At 54.4% G+C, this 18,069-nt stretch overlaps 3 protein-coding genes and 4 non-coding genes across 10 annotated transcripts; 6 read left to right on the top strand and 1 right to left on the bottom strand.

Moving 5' to 3' along the window:
• The first annotated feature begins 1,162 nt into the window (after positions 1-1,162).
• On the top strand, positions 1,163-4,578 carry RPL23A (ribosomal protein L23a). The gene is made up of 5 exons (XM_032617654.1): positions 1,163-1,212; positions 1,820-2,003; positions 3,547-3,723; positions 4,219-4,288; positions 4,519-4,578. The coding sequence occupies exons 1-5, from the start codon at positions 1,188-1,190 to the stop codon at positions 4,531-4,533; spliced, it is 471 nt and encodes a 156-aa protein (XP_032473545.1). The 5' UTR covers positions 1,163-1,187; the 3' UTR covers positions 4,534-4,578.
• LOC116746478 lies at positions 1,653-1,719 on the top strand. Its single transcript, XR_004347735.1, has one exon. It is a non-coding gene; the product is annotated as a small nucleolar RNA SNORD42 (small nucleolar RNA).
• On the top strand, positions 3,403-3,474 carry LOC116746484. The gene has a single exon (XR_004347741.1). It is a non-coding gene; the product is annotated as a small nucleolar RNA Z17 (small nucleolar RNA).
• Positions 4,074-4,141, top strand: LOC116746479. Its single transcript, XR_004347736.1, has one exon. It is a non-coding gene; the product is annotated as a small nucleolar RNA SNORD42 (small nucleolar RNA).
• LOC116746485 lies at positions 4,333-4,401 on the top strand. The gene has a single exon (XR_004347742.1). It is a non-coding gene; the product is annotated as a small nucleolar RNA Z17 (small nucleolar RNA).
• Positions 4,579-4,712: 134 nt separating the features above from the next.
• On the bottom strand, positions 4,713-7,509 carry TLCD1 (TLC domain containing 1). The gene is made up of 4 exons (XM_032617653.1): positions 6,527-7,509; positions 6,114-6,196; positions 5,938-6,020; positions 4,713-5,542 (listed from the first exon to the last, which is right to left on the bottom strand). Exons 1-4 carry the CDS (start codon positions 6,718-6,720, stop codon positions 5,159-5,161), a joined length of 744 nt encoding a protein of 247 aa, XP_032473544.1. The 5' UTR covers positions 6,721-7,509; the 3' UTR covers positions 4,713-5,158.
• Positions 7,510-7,939: 430 nt separating this feature from the next.
• Positions 7,940-17,003, top strand: NEK8 (NIMA related kinase 8). Of its 4 annotated transcripts, none has more exons than XM_032617443.1 (15): positions 7,940-8,039; positions 11,004-11,209; positions 11,449-11,681; positions 11,920-12,051; positions 12,537-12,745; positions 12,901-12,980; positions 13,270-13,451; positions 13,558-13,708; positions 14,115-14,191; positions 14,522-14,639; positions 15,283-15,433; positions 15,679-15,842; positions 15,947-16,105; positions 16,289-16,447; positions 16,830-17,003. In XM_032617443.1, exons 2-15 carry the CDS (start codon positions 11,074-11,076, stop codon positions 16,856-16,858), a joined length of 1,980 nt encoding a protein of 659 aa, XP_032473334.1. In that variant the 5' UTR covers positions 7,940-8,039; positions 11,004-11,073; the 3' UTR covers positions 16,859-17,003. The 4 variants fall into 4 exon arrangements, with proteins under 4 accessions (XP_032473334.1, XP_032473336.1, XP_032473333.1 ...); XM_032617442.1 differs by lacking the exon at positions 7,940-8,039 and adding an exon at positions 9,054-9,143; XM_032617445.1 differs by lacking the exons at positions 7,940-8,039; positions 11,004-11,209 and adding an exon at positions 9,052-9,143.
• Positions 17,004-18,069: the final 1,066 nt, after the last annotated feature.

The raw sequence follows: 18,069 nt of genomic DNA, 5'->3' as shown, positions 1-18,069 counted from the left end.
TAGAGGGGGTGCCAGGGTCGGAACGAGGTGCCACCAAGGAGAGAGAGGTCCGAAATCTGGTGCGTTTTCCTCCAAGGCTGCTGTGTTAGATTGGGGGCCTGGGGCGCCGAAGACCAAGCTGCCTCCCTTGATGGAGGATAAAGGAGGGCTAGGGGACCCAGAATTCCTCCCTTTGGAGAAGTCACCGCTCTGGGACATGGGGACTCTCCTTTGGTATGGGCGTTCTTCGCTCTGACCCCATTGAAATCTACCTCCACTCCCCCAGGACTTTTCCTTTTTGCAGTCTGCAGGCTAGAAGAGGGGGTAGCACACAACAAATCTCACCTTCAAAGGTGATTCCAAGAGAGGAGGGGGAGGACAGAAAGGCGATGTGATATGGGATAAGCACAGTCGTTCAAAGAAAACCCGAGCGTTTACTAAACCTTGCTGTGTCAGGAACTGAATTTGGGGACGCAAAGATGACTGGATCAAGGAAGAGAAGACTGCTTAAAGGGAGGGGACTGTGAATGAAATTATTCCCAAGAAGAACGAGCGTATCCTGGAGAAATCTGATCTCTGGGTATTTGGAATAATTGGTAGAGTCTCTTCAAGAGTGTTATCGGGAAGACGCATGAAATCTGTCATAAGGGCCACCTCCTACTTCTTCTGACACTTTGCTCTTCCCCTCCGCCTGACTCGACTTTTTCCGCCACCTAATCACCGTGTGATAAATAAGCAGTGTCCCCTCTCTCGACCTCAATTTCCACAGATGTCTGAGGGAGTTGGACTGGGCAAATTCTGCTCTAACGTTCTAGAATTTTGCTTCACTCTACCTGAGTCAATCTAACTACAGTATATTAATTCCAGTTTGCAGTGTAACTGCAATCCTGTAATCCTCCTCCCTAAAGTTGCTCAAGATGTGAAGCGCTTAGTCCCGTGCAGCCGCAGGCTACACCATCCACCCGCCGCATAAAATAAACACGTGTCTCCAAAACACTACAACCCCCATGAAGCTTTAGGGTCTAACAAACGGAGGGGTGGTGCTAGTTTAATCCCTCTCGCGAGGAAATAAAATCTAACTACCATTCCCGGCGGGCGTCGCGCTGCAGAGTATCCAATCAGCTTTAACTAAAAAGTATCGCGAGTCTTCTGTGAGACTTGACTCTATAAGCCCGTGGGAACAAGTCTCGGAAACCCTTTTCACGAAGATGGCGCCGAAAGCGAAGAAGGAAGGTGTGTGCTGGGGCTGGGGATACACAGCTGGCTGGCCTGGGGTCCTCGCAGAGTGAATGGACTGGGAGGATGGTGGCCGGGCCAGGCCTTGCGGTGTGTGCTGTGAGACAGCTCCTCGAGTTTTGGAAACGCTGAGGAGCGCGTGGGCCCAGCCGCACGGTCTGGGCTTCAGTGAAGGGTGTTGGGGAGGCAAGCCCGGCCGGTACCACTTGCGGGGGACAGCCAGACAGTCGGCTCTGGGGAGCTCCATGTCTCTAGACCTGTAAGGAATCGGTACTCTCAACTTCTCTTTTGTCCCGATGTTAAATGGGGCTATATATTTTCCGCCAATGGCTGGGCGATGGTATACATAAAACTACTACTTCACATTTTTAGCAAGTGTCAAGCTTTCGGTCATTGCTAGTTTCTTTTTCATCGTATCCCAAGTTCCCCCTAGAAACGTGCACATGATGGAAAAATTTTAAACTCCTGAGACTTGTGATGTCTTCAAAGGAACCACTGATGCATGTGTGGCCTGGGGCGTCCACTATGGGTCTTGAGGCCAGAAGTGATTGATTTCTGAATCCCGCACCCTCGGGATTTTTCTTTCCTTCTTTCCTTCTCTCAGTCCCTGCCCCTCCCAAAGCCGAAGCCAAAGCAAAGGCTTTGAAGGCCAAGAAAGCAGTGTTGAAAGGCGTACACAGCCACAAAAAAAAGAAGATCCGGACGTCACCCACCTTCCGACGGCCCAAAACACTGCGGCTCAGGAGGCAGCCCAAATATCCTCGGAAGAGCGCCCCTAGGAGAAACAAGTCAGTACTGCCCCGTACCCATGAAAAGATGTTTGGGTATCCTCCATTGGTAATTGGGAAATTTACCAGACCTAGAGCATGGCTTCTCAAAACCACGTTGGTACCTAGTGTGCTTCTCTAAAGGAAGTATGAAGAGAATAATGCCCTATTTAAAAACGAAAGGAGGCGTGTTTAGCATATTAGCAGGAATTGTTTAAAACAACCCAGAGCCACTGTCAAGATTAGCGAATTGTTAGGTTAATCATCATTTCCTATGTAGTCTACTTTCTTGTGAGTATAAAGTGGGACTTAGATGTTTGTTTGGGGGTTCCAGGTTTAGGTTGCTCCTCGTTGCATTTTTTTAAAATCTTTGCTGTGGGGAATAGTCCTTGAAGGTGAGGATGTGGGATGATTCCAGATTGGTGAGATTCATTTATCTATATCGGACAGTGAAGACCTGCAGCAGTGTATGGCAACTTCTTTTCATTCACTTTCCCAAATGTTTACACTCAAGGAATGGTTGGGGGAGTGAGTGGAAAAGGTTAGGGTACTTGAGTGTTTCAGTGTCACTAGTGGTAATGACCGACCTTAGGGAGCACAGTTTAGAGTAGAGCCATGGTAGTGGTTACCACCAGTGGGTCCTCCCACTGCTTCCTAAGAAAAAGGCAGGAGAGTGGATTGTGTCCACGGAGAAATGGACTTGACAGACTTTTTACTGCCATTTGGACCTAGAATTTAGTGTGATGAGAGATTGAGATCTGATCTCTGTTCAAAAGAGGATGGTGGGGCTTCCCTGGTGGCGCAGTGGTTGAGAGTCCGCCTGCCAATGCAGGGGACGTGGGTTCGTGCCCCGGTTCGGGAAAATCCCACATGCTGCGGAGCGGCTAGGCCCGTGAGCCATGGCCGCTGAGCTGCGCGTCCGGAGCCTGTGCTCTGCAACGGGAGAGGCCACAACAGTGAGAGGCCCGCGTACCGCAAAAAAAAAAAAAAAGAGGATGGTGTACCCAGGCAAATAGAGCCTTGCTTCTCTAAATTTCAGGGGGTAAGCTGTGTTAGATGGCCACTGTAACATTAACCTGAGCTGTAAATAAAAAGTTGCTTTCAGGAATTGATGGCTTGTAAGCCAGTTTTCAGCAACCAAAGGGGGCAAAACAGTCAATTCAGCCTCATAGTGAAGCACCAACATTCTTTGGAACCCTAGCCTGAGTTTCTAGATTCCATAGTCTTAACTTTGTGCTCTTGGGTTAAGTTGTCTAACCTCTTAAGTCTCAAATTTCTTCTAGAAATTTGCTCTTCAGAAATGTTGAGGTCAGGTAAAAGAATGAGTAAAGTTGGAACTCAAAAATGATTGTTTAATCACTTAATGGATGAAAGCCCTTGAGATGTCCCCAAGCTGAGGCTCCAGGTCCCTAAGTTTCAGGGTGCACGTGATGACACTGTTCAGCGACCAAAGTCTGACACAAATGATTGCTACCTCATTGTCTGATGCACCTGGGCTCAAAAAGAGGGCCCATTCTTTATTGTACTGGGCCCAAGCCAGCTGACCCCATTTTGCCTCTCCCAGGCTTGACCACTATGCCATCATCAAGTTCCCCCTCACCACCGAGTCAGCCATGAAGAAAATAGAAGACAACAACACACTGGTGTTCATTGTGGATGTCAAGGCCAACAAGCACCAGATTAAACAGGCTGTGAAGAAGCTCTATGACATTGACGTGGCTAAGGTCAACACCCTGATCAGGTGAGTGGAGTCCTTGGGGATGGGGAGGAACCCGGGGCCTCTGGGCCTCTTGTCAGAAGCCAGGAAACCAGAATGGCATGAAATTCCTTGATGCTGCTTTTGGGATCAGAAGTAGACTTCCCAGTGAGCAGCCCCTGCTGTAATTGCAGCCCCTTGTATGGAGTATGGACTTCTGAGGAAACATCAGCTGTCCTGCCTCTAGGACTTAAGGGGTTGATGCTCATTTTCTTGATCCCTACCTCTAGACAGAAGCAGACCCTAGAGTAAGATATAGTTAATGTCAGGATGCCTGTTTCCCATAAAATGGAATTGGCTTCATTTGTGGCTTAGTGGCTTCCCTGACCCCCTCTGCACAAATGATGGAAAAAATCACTATTTGGGGGGGGGAATGACATGAACAAAGGAACCACTGATACACCAGAAGACTGGGGAGGAAGGAGGGGCATATGGGGGCAGTGAGGGCAGTAGGGACTAAGGCTTCCTTCTCCACCCTAGGCCTGATGGAGAGAAGAAGGCATATGTTCGACTGGCTCCTGACTATGACGCTTTGGATGTTGCCAACAAAGTAAGCTTCCTTTGCTACAAACTCCTTAACACCCCCGCTTCCTGGGTGCAAATGATGTGTCTGTTAGTTACCAAACCTTGACTTCGGTGATTAGTTTCAACTGACTATGCCCCGTCTTTAATAGGCCCTACCCCTCACCATGTGCCCTCAATTTGCTTTTTAACTTTGATGTTTCCCGCTTAATATTCACATTTCAACTCCCAGTAACAAAGCTCCCTTTTGTTTTTCAGATTGGGATCATCTAAACTGAGTCCAGCTGACTAATTCTAAATATAAAAGTTTTCACTATATGTATGCTTCTTTTCTTTCTGTGGATTTCTGGGTGGGAGGCCATACTATGGTATATACACACCTAAGTAACAGGGCTTGGGCAAGACTCTTGGTCTACTTAACCTGTTGGAACACTCAGCCCTATCACCTGTAACAGATATTTGTGACCCAGACACATCTTAGGACAACTACAACTTGGCCTCCATCATGAGGTAAGAGACCAAGCAAGAAGCTTTGCAAGAACCCCTTCCTTCATCTCTGGAAGAGGCTTTGTATGAAACCAGTATCCAGCGTTTTCATTAGCATCCATTTCAGGGCAGTGTGGGTTGGCTGGCTTTCCGGTAGCACCTTGTCCCCATACCCATCTACCATGTCCAACCGGTCTGTCTGCTTCCCTCACCCCTTGCCCAAGGAAGGACAAGGACTTCAGAAGAGTGCTTTCATTAGTGTTTTCAATAGTGGGTGCAGGCTTGAAAGGTGGAGTGGCTGGCCCCAGAGGACACCTCAGGCAAGGGGCTAATAATAAGTCTCTTCTCAGTCCGTGTGAGGGTGTTCTTGGCTGTGTTTGCTGTCCTTGCCACAAGTCCCTAACTGCGTTTTTCACTCAATCAAGAACTTGTCTTTGTGTTGCCGGCTGGGGACACCTTGGGGGCAGAAGTCAGAGCGGAGGAGGCGAGAAAAGTAGATGAGGATCATGACGTCCAGCATAAGCAGGATGCCCAGCAGGAAGGTTCCCAGGTTCCTTTGGCCGGCGTAACCCAGGAAGAAATGGGTGAGGTACGCCTGAGGGGCCAGGCGGAAAAGAAAGTACATAAACAAGTTGATGTATTTGTTGACTCGATAGAGGAGGAGGTCCTGGGCATTATTGATTTTCATCATCATGCGTATTGTGAGAAAGATGTTGCTGACCTCCACCAGCAGGGTTAGGACGCCCCCACCAACAAATCTGCTCCAAAAGATGCCCGAAAAGAAGGCACCCATAGCCTACAAGGCAAGGGAGAGAATGGGTTAGGGAACCCAGATGTCAAGGCTTTCCTGGAAGTTGGTGGGAATAACAAGGCTACCAGATCGAGGGGTAGGAAATCTTCCCTTATTTGCTTTCTGAAATATAGTTTACAGTGGAGTCAAGATTAAATTTTGATCCCTGCCCACAGATTCTGGGTGGAGTTTCCAGTCTTAAGAAGGTGAGGCCATGATTGCTGGCCTCAAATAGTGAAGCAAGGGCCCAGAGACTGCCAACCCTCAGCATTCTAGCATGAGATGTGGGACACAGGGTGGGGATGGAGTTAAGAAAAGATGGTCTTTACCTCCCAGGTTCAGAAAGACAGCTGGGACTAGGTTGCTAGCACCAGGCCTATACCACATCCCCTGCTTCTCACCATGACGTGGTGGACGAGGTATTCCCAAGAAGCTCGTGCCTGTTGGCTAACCACAATATCCAGTGTGTCGTGGATGAAGTACCCTAGCAGAGGGTTGGGGGAAGAGGTCATAAATGGTACTGAACAAGAAGCTTATCCCTGTCCCCCCTTTTTAATGCTTCCTGGGCAAGACTTACCTGCGGAAAAGCAAACAAGCAGATAGCCAGAAAGCGACCATGCGCTCTCAACGTCCACCAGCATCTCAGGGGTCTGCCATATACTGGAAGGGAAGGGAGAAGGCAGGCTCTCATCTCAGTATCCCCAAGGACCCACGACTCCCCCCGCCATTACCCTTGCCAGTCCCCGGAGGGTCTGGGCTGGCGCTATTGGCTGACGGGGGAGCCAGGAGGGGCTCGGCTGAAACCCAGGTGTCTCCTGTTTCCCAGGTGAGAACCCCCCCCGCCCCCCCGGCGCTGCTGCCGCTCCCGATTGGACAGCATTTTAAACCGGGAATCGGGTGAGACTGCCTGGGCCTTAGCCCGCCGGTGAGTGATGGAGAGAGTAATGCGGGGTCCCCTAGCCACCTTCACTCCCCCAGTCTTTCACTCACCACAGCAGCGCCCAGATCCCTGACACAATGGAATGGGCGAAGGAGACGAGAAGGTTGTGCCAGCGCCAGGTGCGCAGGGGGTCGGCGCGCACGTGCGCAGGCAGAGGCAGGCGACAGAGCGCGTGCCGGAGCGCCCGGAAGGTCAGCGTGGCGCCCAGGAGCAGCGGCAGGGCGGGGAAGAGCATTGGGGGCATGCTGGCCCTCCCTGCCTCTGTCCGCCCTCTAGGTGGCCTCCTCCGGCCGTTCGGGAAAGGGGCTCCCTCTCGGGCCAGTCCACCCCGGACGCCTCTCCTGCCGGCCGCCGGCCTCACACACACGGTTTCGGCGAAGACCTCTAGGCCCCTTCGCTCCTCCAGTTCCCTCCCAGCCGGCCTCTGCCCCCGCCCCCGTCCCGCCCCGCCCGCCTATCCCCGCCCCTCCGGTGCCTCTGCAGCGCGGAGGGCGCGGGCCCCATTTCCCGGGGCCCCCCCGCTGGCGCTTCCAGGCTCCCGCGGACTTCGGGCAAAATGGGCTGTCCTCGGGGCGCCGCCTTCAAGCCACCCCTCGCTGGCAGCTCCCGACTGCCGACGGAGTCCCACTTCGCTCGCTTGGCCTAGTTAACCCGCATGCCCAACTTTCCCCAGGGGTCCCGGCTCCCCTGCCTGGGCGGGTACTGAGAGAACTCTCTCTGCCCGCCCTCAACTCCTTTGTGGGCAGAACTAAGCGAGGCCCGTCACAACCCACGTCCTTAATCCCTGGTTCTGGGGACCAGCCGGTGCCCCGCTTCGGACTGTGATCTCCGCCCGGACCTTGTTCCACTGGATCACTAGCTTCTTCGAGCCCAAGACGAACACGTTTACCTGCCTCTACCTCGTCCCGCACCGAGTCGGTGCCTAGAAACTCGACTAACTCATCACCCATCTCCCGTCCGGCTCTTGGGTTCCCGGGGCCGCGCGGCAGTCATAGTCCTCCCTCAGACAGTCCCAGCTCTCTTCTCCCCGCTCCCTGGAGGCTAGGGCGGGGAAGACGGCCGATTTGCCCTGGCCGCTGGGGTGACTCTCACTCCGCAGGCCAGTGGCGTGGAGCAATTGCAGCTCGCGACCACTAGGTGTCAGCCTGTCCTCACCGTGGCGCGGGATCCCCTCCCGCCTGCGAAGGAACCAGGCAAACTGAAGGGCGGCGGAGAGGCGGGGACAGGGGTAAAGGAGAAAGGAGTAGTTGGGGCGGGGGCGGGGGGGAGGTAGTGGAGGTGCTGCGAGAGGGAGGAAAAGCCAGAAACCCGAGGCGCAAAGCGGTTTGGGTGTTTGTTCTGCCTCCGCTGATGGCTCCAAGGTTACACATTAACCCCTCTGGGGCTTCTTGGTCAACCAAGGCCCAGTCGGTTTCTAGGTGAGAGCACGGAGTGTCCCGGCTGAGCGGCCTTCCACTCAGTGCTCCCCTTTGCTCACAGGGCAGCTTTGTCCGACAGCCACAGCGGCCTGAGCCAGACTGAGGGGCCCTCATGAGGGGCCCTTCCAGTGGTCATTCCATGTGGGTAGGTTTGGGCACCCTTTCAAGGGGCAGGGTGGGAGCTGAAGATAAACACCCCTTTCCTCACTTTCCTCGCCCCTCAGAAATAGGGATGCTATCCCTTAACTAATCACCATCCTTCCTGCTCCCTAAACTGAGCTTTTATGGAACTCGTGAAGTGCAGGGGGCGCCAGGGAGCGACCTGGAATTAAACTCACTTCTGGTCAAGATCTTAGACGATTGTACTAACCGACCCCCTACCTCTGGGCAGAAGCCTTGAACCCATATCAGCCGAACAAGGGTCTTTCCCCTTCTCCCCGAAGCTTTCAGGTAGTAGTCCACTTCCCTCCCATCTTCCCCCAAGGAAGTTCTCTCTAGTTGAGAACTGAAGGCAGATTACTCTGCGGCAGCGGCAGCGTTGTATGTGTGCGTTGGGGAGTTGAGGGTGTTGACGAGCGCAGTGCTCACTAGCTCACTAGTCAGGACAGCCCGGAGACCGCGTCACGTCCTCCCTAGGTGAATCAACTTGCACAGGTCGGGGTTTCCCCTGTCCCTCCCTAGGCAAACACGAAACTAATCCGGCACCCTGCCCCACAGACCGAGAGCGCCGACTCGGTTCAGCTTTGGTAGTGTTTATCGTTTGCGTGCCAGTGAGAATCTGCCCTCTCCCTCGGAAACAGCGTCACTAGTGGGCAAAGAGTGGGGGCAGAGAGAGATCGGTCCTTTCTTCCCACCCTCACTCGGCCTGCGCGGGGAACCCCTGCGGTCTAAGGAAGCTTTGCGAGGGCCGGATGCGGCCACGTGTGTAGGAAGTAGCTGGTAAGGTGCTGGCTTTTGCGGGGCATGCCAAGAAATGGCATATCTCCCCATTCCTTGCACACTGGGAGGGCGACTGCGGATCCGGGCTGCAGGGACGGTGCAAATTAGCGGAGACAAATGAGAGGCTGAACCAACACCTAGCTCCACTAGCTCCGCCCCTCAATTATCTTGCAGTGCAGGGGGCGTGGTTCTAGAGAGGGCGGGGCCGCGCACGCGCTGTGTCTGAGTTTTGGGGTTCCGGAAATGTGACTCTGAGAAATGCGATGGAGAAGTACGAGCGGATCCGAGTGGTGGGCAGAGGTGCCTTCGGGTGAGCCAGGGCTCTGGGGGAGGCAATTGCTCGGGAAGAGGGAAAATAAGGCCCAACTCCGACAGCAAAATCGCTACCCGTTTAGCCCCGCCCCTATGCGTGAGCGCCTAATCCGGGAAGCCCTGCGCAGGCTTCCTGTCCTAGTCTTGGTTGGGGAACTCCGCCTCCAAGGAGGTCACGCCCCCGGCCAGCCTTTGCGGCCCCCCGCAGAGTTTGTTCTTTGATCCTGACTCATTCATTCAACAAATGTTGAGCAGCAACTATACACGTCAGGCATTCGATACTGGGTATACAGTTAAGACCAAACAGGCGTGCTCCTTTCCGTCTCGGAGCTTACAGACTATCGGAAAATTATACAATAAACAGGACATTGTTAAAGCAGTGATTAACAAACGGCGAGAATAGAGTACAACACCAGGGAGTATTCATTTGGGATGATCAGGGAAAATTTCTCTGAGAAGTGAAGTTTCAAACCAAGACTTGAGGAATGAGGACCAGTATGTAGTCTGAAAAAGGCAGAGCTTCTCAGGCGGAGGAAACAGTTTATGCTAAGGTCCTCACGTGGGAAAGAATTCAGAGTATTCAAAGAGAAAAAGACTAATGTAGTTGGAATGTAGTGGGCAAGGTAAAGAATGGAATAAAATGTGATTGTCACAGAGGGCGGGAACCAAATTACGGCCTTGTAGGCTGAGGTAAAGGAATTGAATTTATTTGCAGTGTAAAGGAAATGAGGTTTAAGCAAAGGAATGGTCGTGATATGATTTGCATTTTTAAAATGTCACTCTGGCTGCTGTGTAGAATTTAGATTTGAGGGTGACAAGAGTGAAAGGAACCATTTGAAGTCTAGTGCAGTATTTTAGGCAAGAAATGATAATTTGGCCAAGGGTTATAGCAGAAGACACAGAGAAACGGGTGGGTTCCCAGTATTTTGGAGGTAGTAGAAACAAGATTTACTGATGTTAGTGTGAGATAGGGGAAAGATTCTGGCATGATTTTCAGGTGTCTGACTTTACTAACTTAGGGACTTTAATAACTGGGGGATGGTGGTGTCATTTACTGAGATGGAAGAAACTGAGGAAGGAAAGGTTTCAAGGGCAGGAATCAAGAGTTTTGTATTTGTTCAAATTCAGGTTGCTTGCCAGCCATTCAGGTAGAGGTGCAAAGCAGGTAGTTGAATATGTAAGTCTGAGGCTCAGAGGAGAGGTCTGAGCTGGAGATATACAGTTGATACTTAGATAGTCCATCATTCAACAGATACTTATTGAGCTCCTACTAAGTGCTGGGGTATGCACTAGGCTATGCACTGGGGCTATAGTGGTGAAGGAGAAATAACAAAACCCTGCTTTTATGAACACTGACTACAGAACTGGCAGAAAATAAATGAATGGCTCCTACTCACTGAATATTTTTGATGTGCCAGGCGCTGTGCTAAGTGCAGTACATGCATTTTCTCATTTGATCCTCTCAACAACCTTGTGAGATCGATCCTACTTTCCAGATCCTGATGTCACATAATTTAAGACCAGATAACTAGTAAGAGGAGGAGCCAGGATTTGAACCAGGCAGTTAACTCCAGAGTCTATGCAGACTTACAGAGACCAAGACTATTATTAGGCACAGTCATTGTGCCTGTGGTGAAACTGAGTCCCAGATAAGTTAAACGACTTGCCCAAGGTCTCAGACAGCTTGTGGTCGGTTCTCCCTATTCCTAAACTCAGTGTTTTGCGCACCAACTTAGATGACTTCTTAGTCTAGGTGCCAATTCCCTTGTCCTAAGGAATACCCAGTCACCAGGGCTGCCCTGCCTGATATGTGGCTGGAAGCTCAGCTGGTACCCACTCCTGTACTCCACGTCCTCAGGATTGTTCACCTGTGCCTTCGCAAGGCTGACCAGAAGCTGGTGATCATCAAGCAGATCCCAGTGGAGCAGATGACCAAGGAAGAGAGGCAGGCAGCCCAGAATGAGTGCCAGGTCCTCAAGCTGCTCAACCACCCCAATGTCATTGAGTACTACGAGAACTTCCTGGAGGACAAGGCTCTCATGATCGCCATGGAATATGCACCAGGTGGGCCAGCCTCCTTGCACTGGCCTGGCTCCAAGGGCCTCTCACCTCTGGGACAGGCAGGCACAGATCAGCCAGCTTCCCTCCTTGGAATGGGCTTGGCTGAGGGTCAGAGGTATAGGGTTCTGACCCCAGTTGTGTGACACTGGCAGGCCCTTGCCCTGTCTGGGTCTTTAGTTTCATAAAAGGAAAATCTCAAGCATGGAGAAGGCTGGATCTTGACTAGTTCCTTGCGACTGCAGGTGGCACCCTGGCTGAGTTCATCCAGAAGCGCTGTAATTCCCTGCTGGAGGAGGAGACCATCCTGCACTTCTTTGTGCAGATCCTGCTGGCGCTGCATCACGTGCACACCCACCTCATCCTGCACCGGGACCTCAAGACCCAGAACATCCTTCTAGACAAACACCGCATGGTCGTCAAGATTGGTGACTTCGGCATCTCCAAGATCCTTAGCAGCAAGAGCAAGGCCTACACGGTGCCTGGGCATGGAGGGGACCTCAAGGGTGCTGGAGCTTTTGAGGGCCAAGGTCTACTTTGCATCCCTGTCCCCAGCCCCACCCCCCCAAGACCTTGGCCCCTTAGTCCCTGGCTGGATGGTCCTGCAGGAGGAAGCACTTTTGCCTACTTTGGGGAGAAGCTGTCTCTAAGTGGGCTTTTGGGCCGAGCCTTGGTCCTCCCACCCCGGGGCTGTAATATCAGCTTCCCTCCTGCAGGTGGTGGGTACTCCATGCTACATTTCCCCTGAACTGTGTGAGGGCAAGCCCTACAACCAGAAGAGTGACATCTGGGCCCTGGGCTGTGTCCTATATGAGCTGGCCAGCCTCAAGAGGGCCTTTGAGGCTGCGGTGAGTAAGTCCCCCTGGGGGGACAACTGAGATCCCTACCTCTATCTCCTGAAGTCCTTGGCTCCAACCACTTCTGTGTTTCTTCTCTTGTGGCTCACTTATGTCTCTCTCATCAGACTGGTGGATTACCCCAGGCCAGGGCTGTGGCTTCCCTAAGACTATGGGTTCCTTAAAGTAGGGCTTGGGACCCCCCATTAAACTGAGGGTAGGGCTCTCCCATCAGATTAGGGACCCTCCTAAGGGCAAGACGTGAGTTTTCCCAACATGCAGCCAGCGGACATGGCTGCAGCTCCCCTCTCAGAGGTTCTTGAAAGCAGAGTTTGGCTCCCCTATCATCCTGGGAGTCCCCTCACCAGACGGATGGCTTCTGAGTGCAGGGCCGTGGCCACCCCACCAGGCTAGGGTCTGGGGCCGGAGCTGGGGATGCTGCAGTTTAAGAGCCTGGCCTGAGGTTCTGGCCAACCCCACACGTGGTGCCTTCACAGAACCTGCCAGCGCTGGTGCTGAAGATCATGAGCGGCACCTTTGCGCCCATCTCTGACCGGTACAGCCCTGAGCTCCGCCAGCTGGTTCTGAGTCTTCTCAGCCTGGAGCCTGCACAGCGGCCACCGCTCAGCCACATCATGGCGCAGCCCCTCTGCATCCGGGCGCTCCTCAACCTCCACACCGACCTGGGCAGCGTCCGCATGCGGAGGCCGGTGCAGGGAGGGGGCCCTGGGCAGCAGTGGGGCACCCCGTGGGAGCACAGTAGGCCTGGGGCAGAGAGGGGCATTCTCGGCAAGTCCACCATTTCTGGGTGTGGGGATGCCAGGGAGGGTCCTTGTCCTGAGGCCCCCATCTGTCCTGTAGGGCAGAGAAGCCCCCGGCCACCGGGCCATCCATGGCCCCCGGCAGCACAGGGGGCAGGACCACCAGTGGCCGTTGCAGAGGTAAGTCGGGGCGACCACAGGGGTTCCGACGGACGCCATGGCATTCTCACCAATTTATTTTTTTTAATTAATTAATTAATTTAGGCTGTGCGGGGTCTTAGTTGCGGCATGTGGGGATCTTTGTTGCAGCACGTGGGGATTTTTAGTTGCGGCATGCTTGCAGGATCTAGTTCCCTGACCAGGGATTGAACCCGGCCCCCCTGCATTGGGAGTGTGGAGTCTTATCCACTGGACCATCAGGGAAGTCCGTCCCACCAATTTAATAGGCCTGATGAGTTGTCCCCCGCAGGTGTTCCCCGGGGACCTGCCCGGCCGGCCATTCCGCCGCCCCTGTCATCGGTGTACGTGTGGGGTGGCGGGCTCAGTGTGCCGCTGCGGCTGCCAATGCTCAACACAGAGGTGGTCCAGGTGGCAGCGGGGCGCACGCAGAAGGCTGGCGTCACGCGTTCTGGGCGCCTCATACTTTGGGAGGTGAGCAGGCGGGGGTGGGGGTGGGGTGGGGCCATGAATGGAGGGGGGCGTGGCTCAGGAGCTGAGCACCCAGGCGCCGCCCACGCCCTCCCCTGTCCCCTCGCAGGCCCCGCCCCTAGGCGCCGGAGGGGGCCCCCTCCTCCCTGGGGCGGTGGAGCAGCAGCAGCCCCAGTTCATCTCCCGTTTCCTGGAGGGCCAGTCGGGTGTGACTATCAAGCATGTGGCCTGTGGGGACCTCTTCACGGCCTGCCTGACTGGTGAGCCGGTCAGGGGACTAGCCTGTGGGGACTCAGCTATAAGAAGACCCCCCCAGAGCAATTTCCTTCCTTGCCTATCATTTGCTAACTGCTCACTTAATAATGCTTTTATCTTCCAGGGAGTGCTTTACTTACCCGATCTCCTTTACCTTCACAGCAGGCCTGACAAGGCAGTTATATCATCCCCATTTGACAGATCTAGAAACTAAGGCTCAGAGGCTGTCACTTGTCCAAAGTCACACACTTGGGAAGAAAGACCCCAGTCCTTTTCTCCCCCCATCCAATTCTTCCAGCCCTAGCCTCCAGCTAACTTTTTCTTGCTCCTCCGATCCAAGGTTGCACTGGTCTGTCTGGAAAAACAGCCTAACCTCTTTCCTTTCCCTTTCCTCACTACTCCCCTCCCCAGACCGAGGCATCATCATGACCTTTGGCAGTGGCAGCAATGGGTGCCTAGGCCATGGCAGCCTCAATGACATCAGCCAGGTGGGTTTTGAGTGTACATTGTGGAGGAGGAAGTGGGGAGATGGCAAGCAGCCCACATTTGAGAGCTGACACCCAGCTTGGAGGCAGGGGAATCCCCAGCAGCCACAGGTCCATGTACCTCCCAGGCTGCACCTGTTCTGGGCAGCATCTGGGGAAGTACAGAAAGACCAGGCTTCCCCAGTGGTTGCAATATGTGTGTGGGGGGGAGTTAAAGAGACAGCCACCTCATGAGAATTTGCAGCCTCCAACTTCCTCCCTACAGAGGATGCTGAGGCCAGGTGGCTAGTCCAGGCCCCTTGCCCAGCCTGCCCTTGCTTCCTCTCCGTCTAGCCCACCATTGTGGAGGCCCTGCTGGGCTATGAGATGGTGCAGGTGGCCTGTGGGGCGTCTCATGTGCTGGCCTTGTCCACTGAGAGAGAACTATTTGCCTGGGGCCGCGGAGATGGTGGTAAGGTTTCACTCTGTTCTAGCCTCTGGAACCGCCCAGCCATGATTTGTTCCTCTTCATAGCCATCTTCTACCCTATGGCCTGTTTTCTCCTCCTCCTTTTCTCTCTGAATCATTTATTCACTCGACCAACCTTTATTGCACACCCAATATGTGCCCACCTTGTGCTGGGTGCTGAGACAAGATGAACATGATGTTGATTCCTTCGGGTGCTCATGATGTAATGAGAGAGATTTCATTCATCCAGAAATATATGTTGTGCCCCTCCCTGGGTCAGGCATCAGGCTGGGCATTGAAACTAGGGATGACTTAGATAGGGGTCCCCATCCTCCTGGAGGACTCAGTCTAGATGGGGGAAGGATGACACATCTCCAACATGATAGAGGACAGACAGCATCAGGGCTCACCCAAGGTCCAGAGGTGTGGGAACACAAGGAATGGCAAGGGACTCTACCTGGAGAAGAGAGACGTGGCACCTGAACAGGGCCTTAAAGGAGGAGTAGAATTTTGACCCACGGAGGGGCCAAGGATGGGCATTTCAGTCAGGAACAGCCTTCACTCATGCTGCCCTGTGGGTCCTCCTTATCCTAGTATCATTAAGCTAGACAAGCTCAAACTAGCCCAGTGCCGGTTTCTCCTTGTAGGCCGGCTGGGACTAGGCAACAGGGAGTCCCACAGCTGCCCCCAGCAGGTACCCATGCCCCCAGGACAGGAAGCCCAGCGGGTTGTATGTGGCATTGACTCCTCCATGATCCTCACTGTGCCCGGCCAAGCCCTGGCCTGTGGGAGCAACAGGTACGTGAACTAGGTGCACTACAATGAATAGCCTGCCCTCCCCGACCTCCCTTAGCTGCCAGTGCTCCATCTGTCATTGCCTACCTCCCACCAGGGATTAGAACTGAGCGGGTCTTGAGTGTTCTGTGGGTTCAACCCAGTGTAAGATATGTCCCCTGGTGCACCAGCTCCTGCCCAGATACGTGGGGGGAGGACAGTCTATATAAACTGTGTCAGCTGGACTTGGCTTTTGGCTCTGCCCTCAGGTTCAACAAGCTGGGCCTGGACCATCTCTCCCTAGGGGAGGAGCCTGCCCCACACCAGCAAGTGGAGGAGGCCCTGAGCTTCACACCACTAGGTTCTGCACCCCTGGACCGCGAGCCCCTGCTGAGCGTGGACCTGGGCACTGCTCATTCAGCTGCTGTAACTGGTAAGTAGGACCTGGGCACAGGAGGCCAAAGGTGGACTCCCCTGGCTTCCTTGGGCCCTCTGTTGAGGCACCCTTTCCTTCCTTTCCTCTCTCCTCCCCTACAGCCTCTGGTGACTGCTATACATTCGGCAGCAATCAGCATGGGCAGTTGGGTACCATCGCTCGCCGGGTCAGCCGGGTACCTTGTCAAGTCCAAGGCCTCCAGGGAATCAAGATAGCAATGGTGGCCTGTGGGGATGCCTTCACTGTGGCCATTGGGGCAGGTGATTAGTGGGCACTGTGGGGGCCGGTAGGGGTGTGCGCAGACCCAGGAGCAATGGGGGGTTATCCTCAGGGCTACTGAACTCAGCAACCCCATGTTGGGGCCAGTATGGCAATCTAGGAAGCTAGCTGCTTGCTAAGGTATGTCTTTCTCCCATTTCTCTCCTTGGGATTCTCTTTGGCAGAAAGTGAAGTGTACTCTTGGGGCAAAGGGGCCCGAGGTCGACTGGGAAGGAGGGATGAGGATGCTGGACTCCCTAGGCCAGTGCAGCTGGATGAGACACACCCCTACACAGTGACTTCTGTGTCCTGTTGCCATGGAAACACTCTCCTGGCTATCCGCCGTGAGTTATAACTTCACCCTCACCCACACAAGGGTTAACGCAGCTGGCCCTTGCCCACATTCCCATCCCCAGTGGTCACAGCCCAAATTATTAAAAGCATTTTCAGCTCCCAGATAAATGAAAGCAGAAGCTGCTGGGCAAAAGTGAGCTCCTGGGGTGGGCAAGGGTAGGTGCTTCTTGTGCCTGAAGGGCTGCCTCCGCTCCTCCCCAGGGCCCAAATGCGTCTTTCTCCTCCAACCCTCAAGTCCAGTTTAGTTTGAACCTGGCCTGGCAGGGTCCAGAGTCCAGGGCCCAGTGTGGGAGTGAGAGTGGAAGTAGCTGAGGCTTGCTGGAGGCATCGCCCTCTGGGAGGCTGCAGGGATTTCTCTTTTGTGCTCTCCAGCGGTCACAGATGAGCCAGTCCCCCCTTGAGGCACCTGGATACACCTCTGGACGACCCGATATTGCTTCGCCTGTAAATGTTCTTGAAAAGTGCAGGTGCCTCAGGCATGACCAGCCCCCTGGATGGTATCATCAATGGGGTATAAGAACCAATAAAGCCCCTGCTCTGCCTTTGGCCCGGATATGTAAAACTCAACCCACCCTATTCCCCCAACGTCCCTCTTTCCCCTCCCCACCCCTTCTTATCTTTAGTCAACGTCCCCAGGGTTCAGCCTGGCTACAGTTGGAGGCCAGACGCAACTTTTGGAAGCAGGGAGGTCTCCAGAGCCTCTGCAGAAAAAGGCTGGAGGTAGCTGTGGCTCCACCTAGATGCTGCCCCTTCCCCCAGCCCAGTTTGAAAATAAGTCGCAGGTGTCTTACTGGGAGCGCAGCTCGGTGCTTTGGAGTAAGGCAAGCTGGGGCCTGCCTGTTCTGGCCATTCCAGAGGCCTAGCCCCTGCATTGCCTGGGGCAGGGAGGTCCCCGGAGTGCTACCACCTGCCCCCACTCCTATATCCTGAGGCAGGGGTTTACACAATCTGAGTGCCTCCCTTCCCCTGGGGGAGTGCATGGGCTGCAGTATACCGCAGAGGACATCCCTGCTGAAGGTTGCCCTTCACCCCATGCCATTCCCCCAAAGCACGTTGGGAGAGAGGGTAGCTGGCTGGACCAGACTAGTTTCCCAGATGACTGGGAAATAGTGCCAATAAAAAATCAGCTGCCTGCCTAGAGTGTGGTCTCTTGAGGGCTGGGGGTGGCGGCCACCCCAGGGCTGGGCTGGGCTCCATCTGGGCTGCAGGGCCGCGGTGGAGAGAGGAATGTGGGCGCAGCCTGAGGCCCGGGCCGAGGTTCCTCTGGCCCAGTTCCCAGCCCGGCCTCCCCGCCCAGCTGGGCTCCCCAGATCTGGTTGCCAGGCTTCAGCTGCCTAGCACCTGGAAGCTGGAGCCCCGGGCCCCTGGGCGACACGTGGCCCCCGAGGCCGAGCTGTTGACTCCGGAGAAGCGAATCTTTGTGGCGCGGCCCGTCCCCCGAGGCTCTCCGCCCCATCCAGCATCAGAGCTCACCCCCGGCCCTGGGGAGTAGCGGGGCCTCGATCTCTGTTCCCAAGCATAAAGAGGAGACCCCGCTTCCTGGAGAGGGAGAGCCTGTCTGAGTGCCGACCCCGAAGCTGCCGCAACGCCGGGTGGGTGGGGAGCCCTGCGG

Source organism: Phocoena sinus, chromosome 20, assembly GCF_008692025.1.
Source record: "Phocoena sinus isolate mPhoSin1 chromosome 20, mPhoSin1.pri, whole genome shotgun sequence".
Taxonomy (NCBI): domain Eukaryota; kingdom Metazoa; phylum Chordata; class Mammalia; order Artiodactyla; family Phocoenidae; genus Phocoena; species Phocoena sinus.
The sequence above is the reverse complement of the archived record's forward strand: the minus strand, read 5'-3'. Positions and strand labels throughout refer to the sequence as shown.

Bases quoted from the DNA above. Each gene is read 5' to 3' on its own strand.
- RPL23A (XM_032617654.1), top strand. From the start codon at position 1,188: ATGGCGCCGAAAGCGAAGAAGGAAG. The intron at 1,213-1,819 runs GTGTGTGCTGGG...TCCTTCTCTCAG, and splicing joins GCCGAAAGCGAAGAAGGAAG to TCCCTGCCCCTCCCAAAGCC. The intron at 3,724-4,218 runs GTGAGTGGAGTC...TCTCCACCCTAG, and splicing joins AAGGTCAACACCCTGATCAG to GCCTGATGGAGAGAAGAAGG.
- TLCD1 (XM_032617653.1), bottom strand. From the start codon at position 6,720: ATGCCCCCAATGCTCTTCCCCGCCCTGCCGCTGCTCCTGGGCGCCACG. The intron at 6,197-6,526 runs GTGAGTGAAAGA...CTTCCCTTCCAG, and splicing joins GGGATCTGGGCGCTGCTGTG to TATATGGCAGACCCCTGAGA. The intron at 6,021-6,113 runs GTAAGTCTTGCC...ACCCTCTGCTAG, and splicing joins GCTTGTTTGCTTTTCCGCAG to GGTACTTCATCCACGACACA.
- NEK8 (XM_032617442.1), top strand. From the start codon at position 9,097: ATGGAGAAGTACGAGCGGATCCGAGTGGTGGGCAGAGGTGCCTTCGG. The intron at 12,981-13,269 runs GTAAGTCGGGGC...TGTCCCCCGCAG, and splicing joins CACCAGTGGCCGTTGCAGAG to GTGTTCCCCGGGGACCTGCC. The intron at 13,452-13,557 runs GTGAGCAGGCGG...GTCCCCTCGCAG, and splicing joins GGCGCCTCATACTTTGGGAG to GCCCCGCCCCTAGGCGCCGG.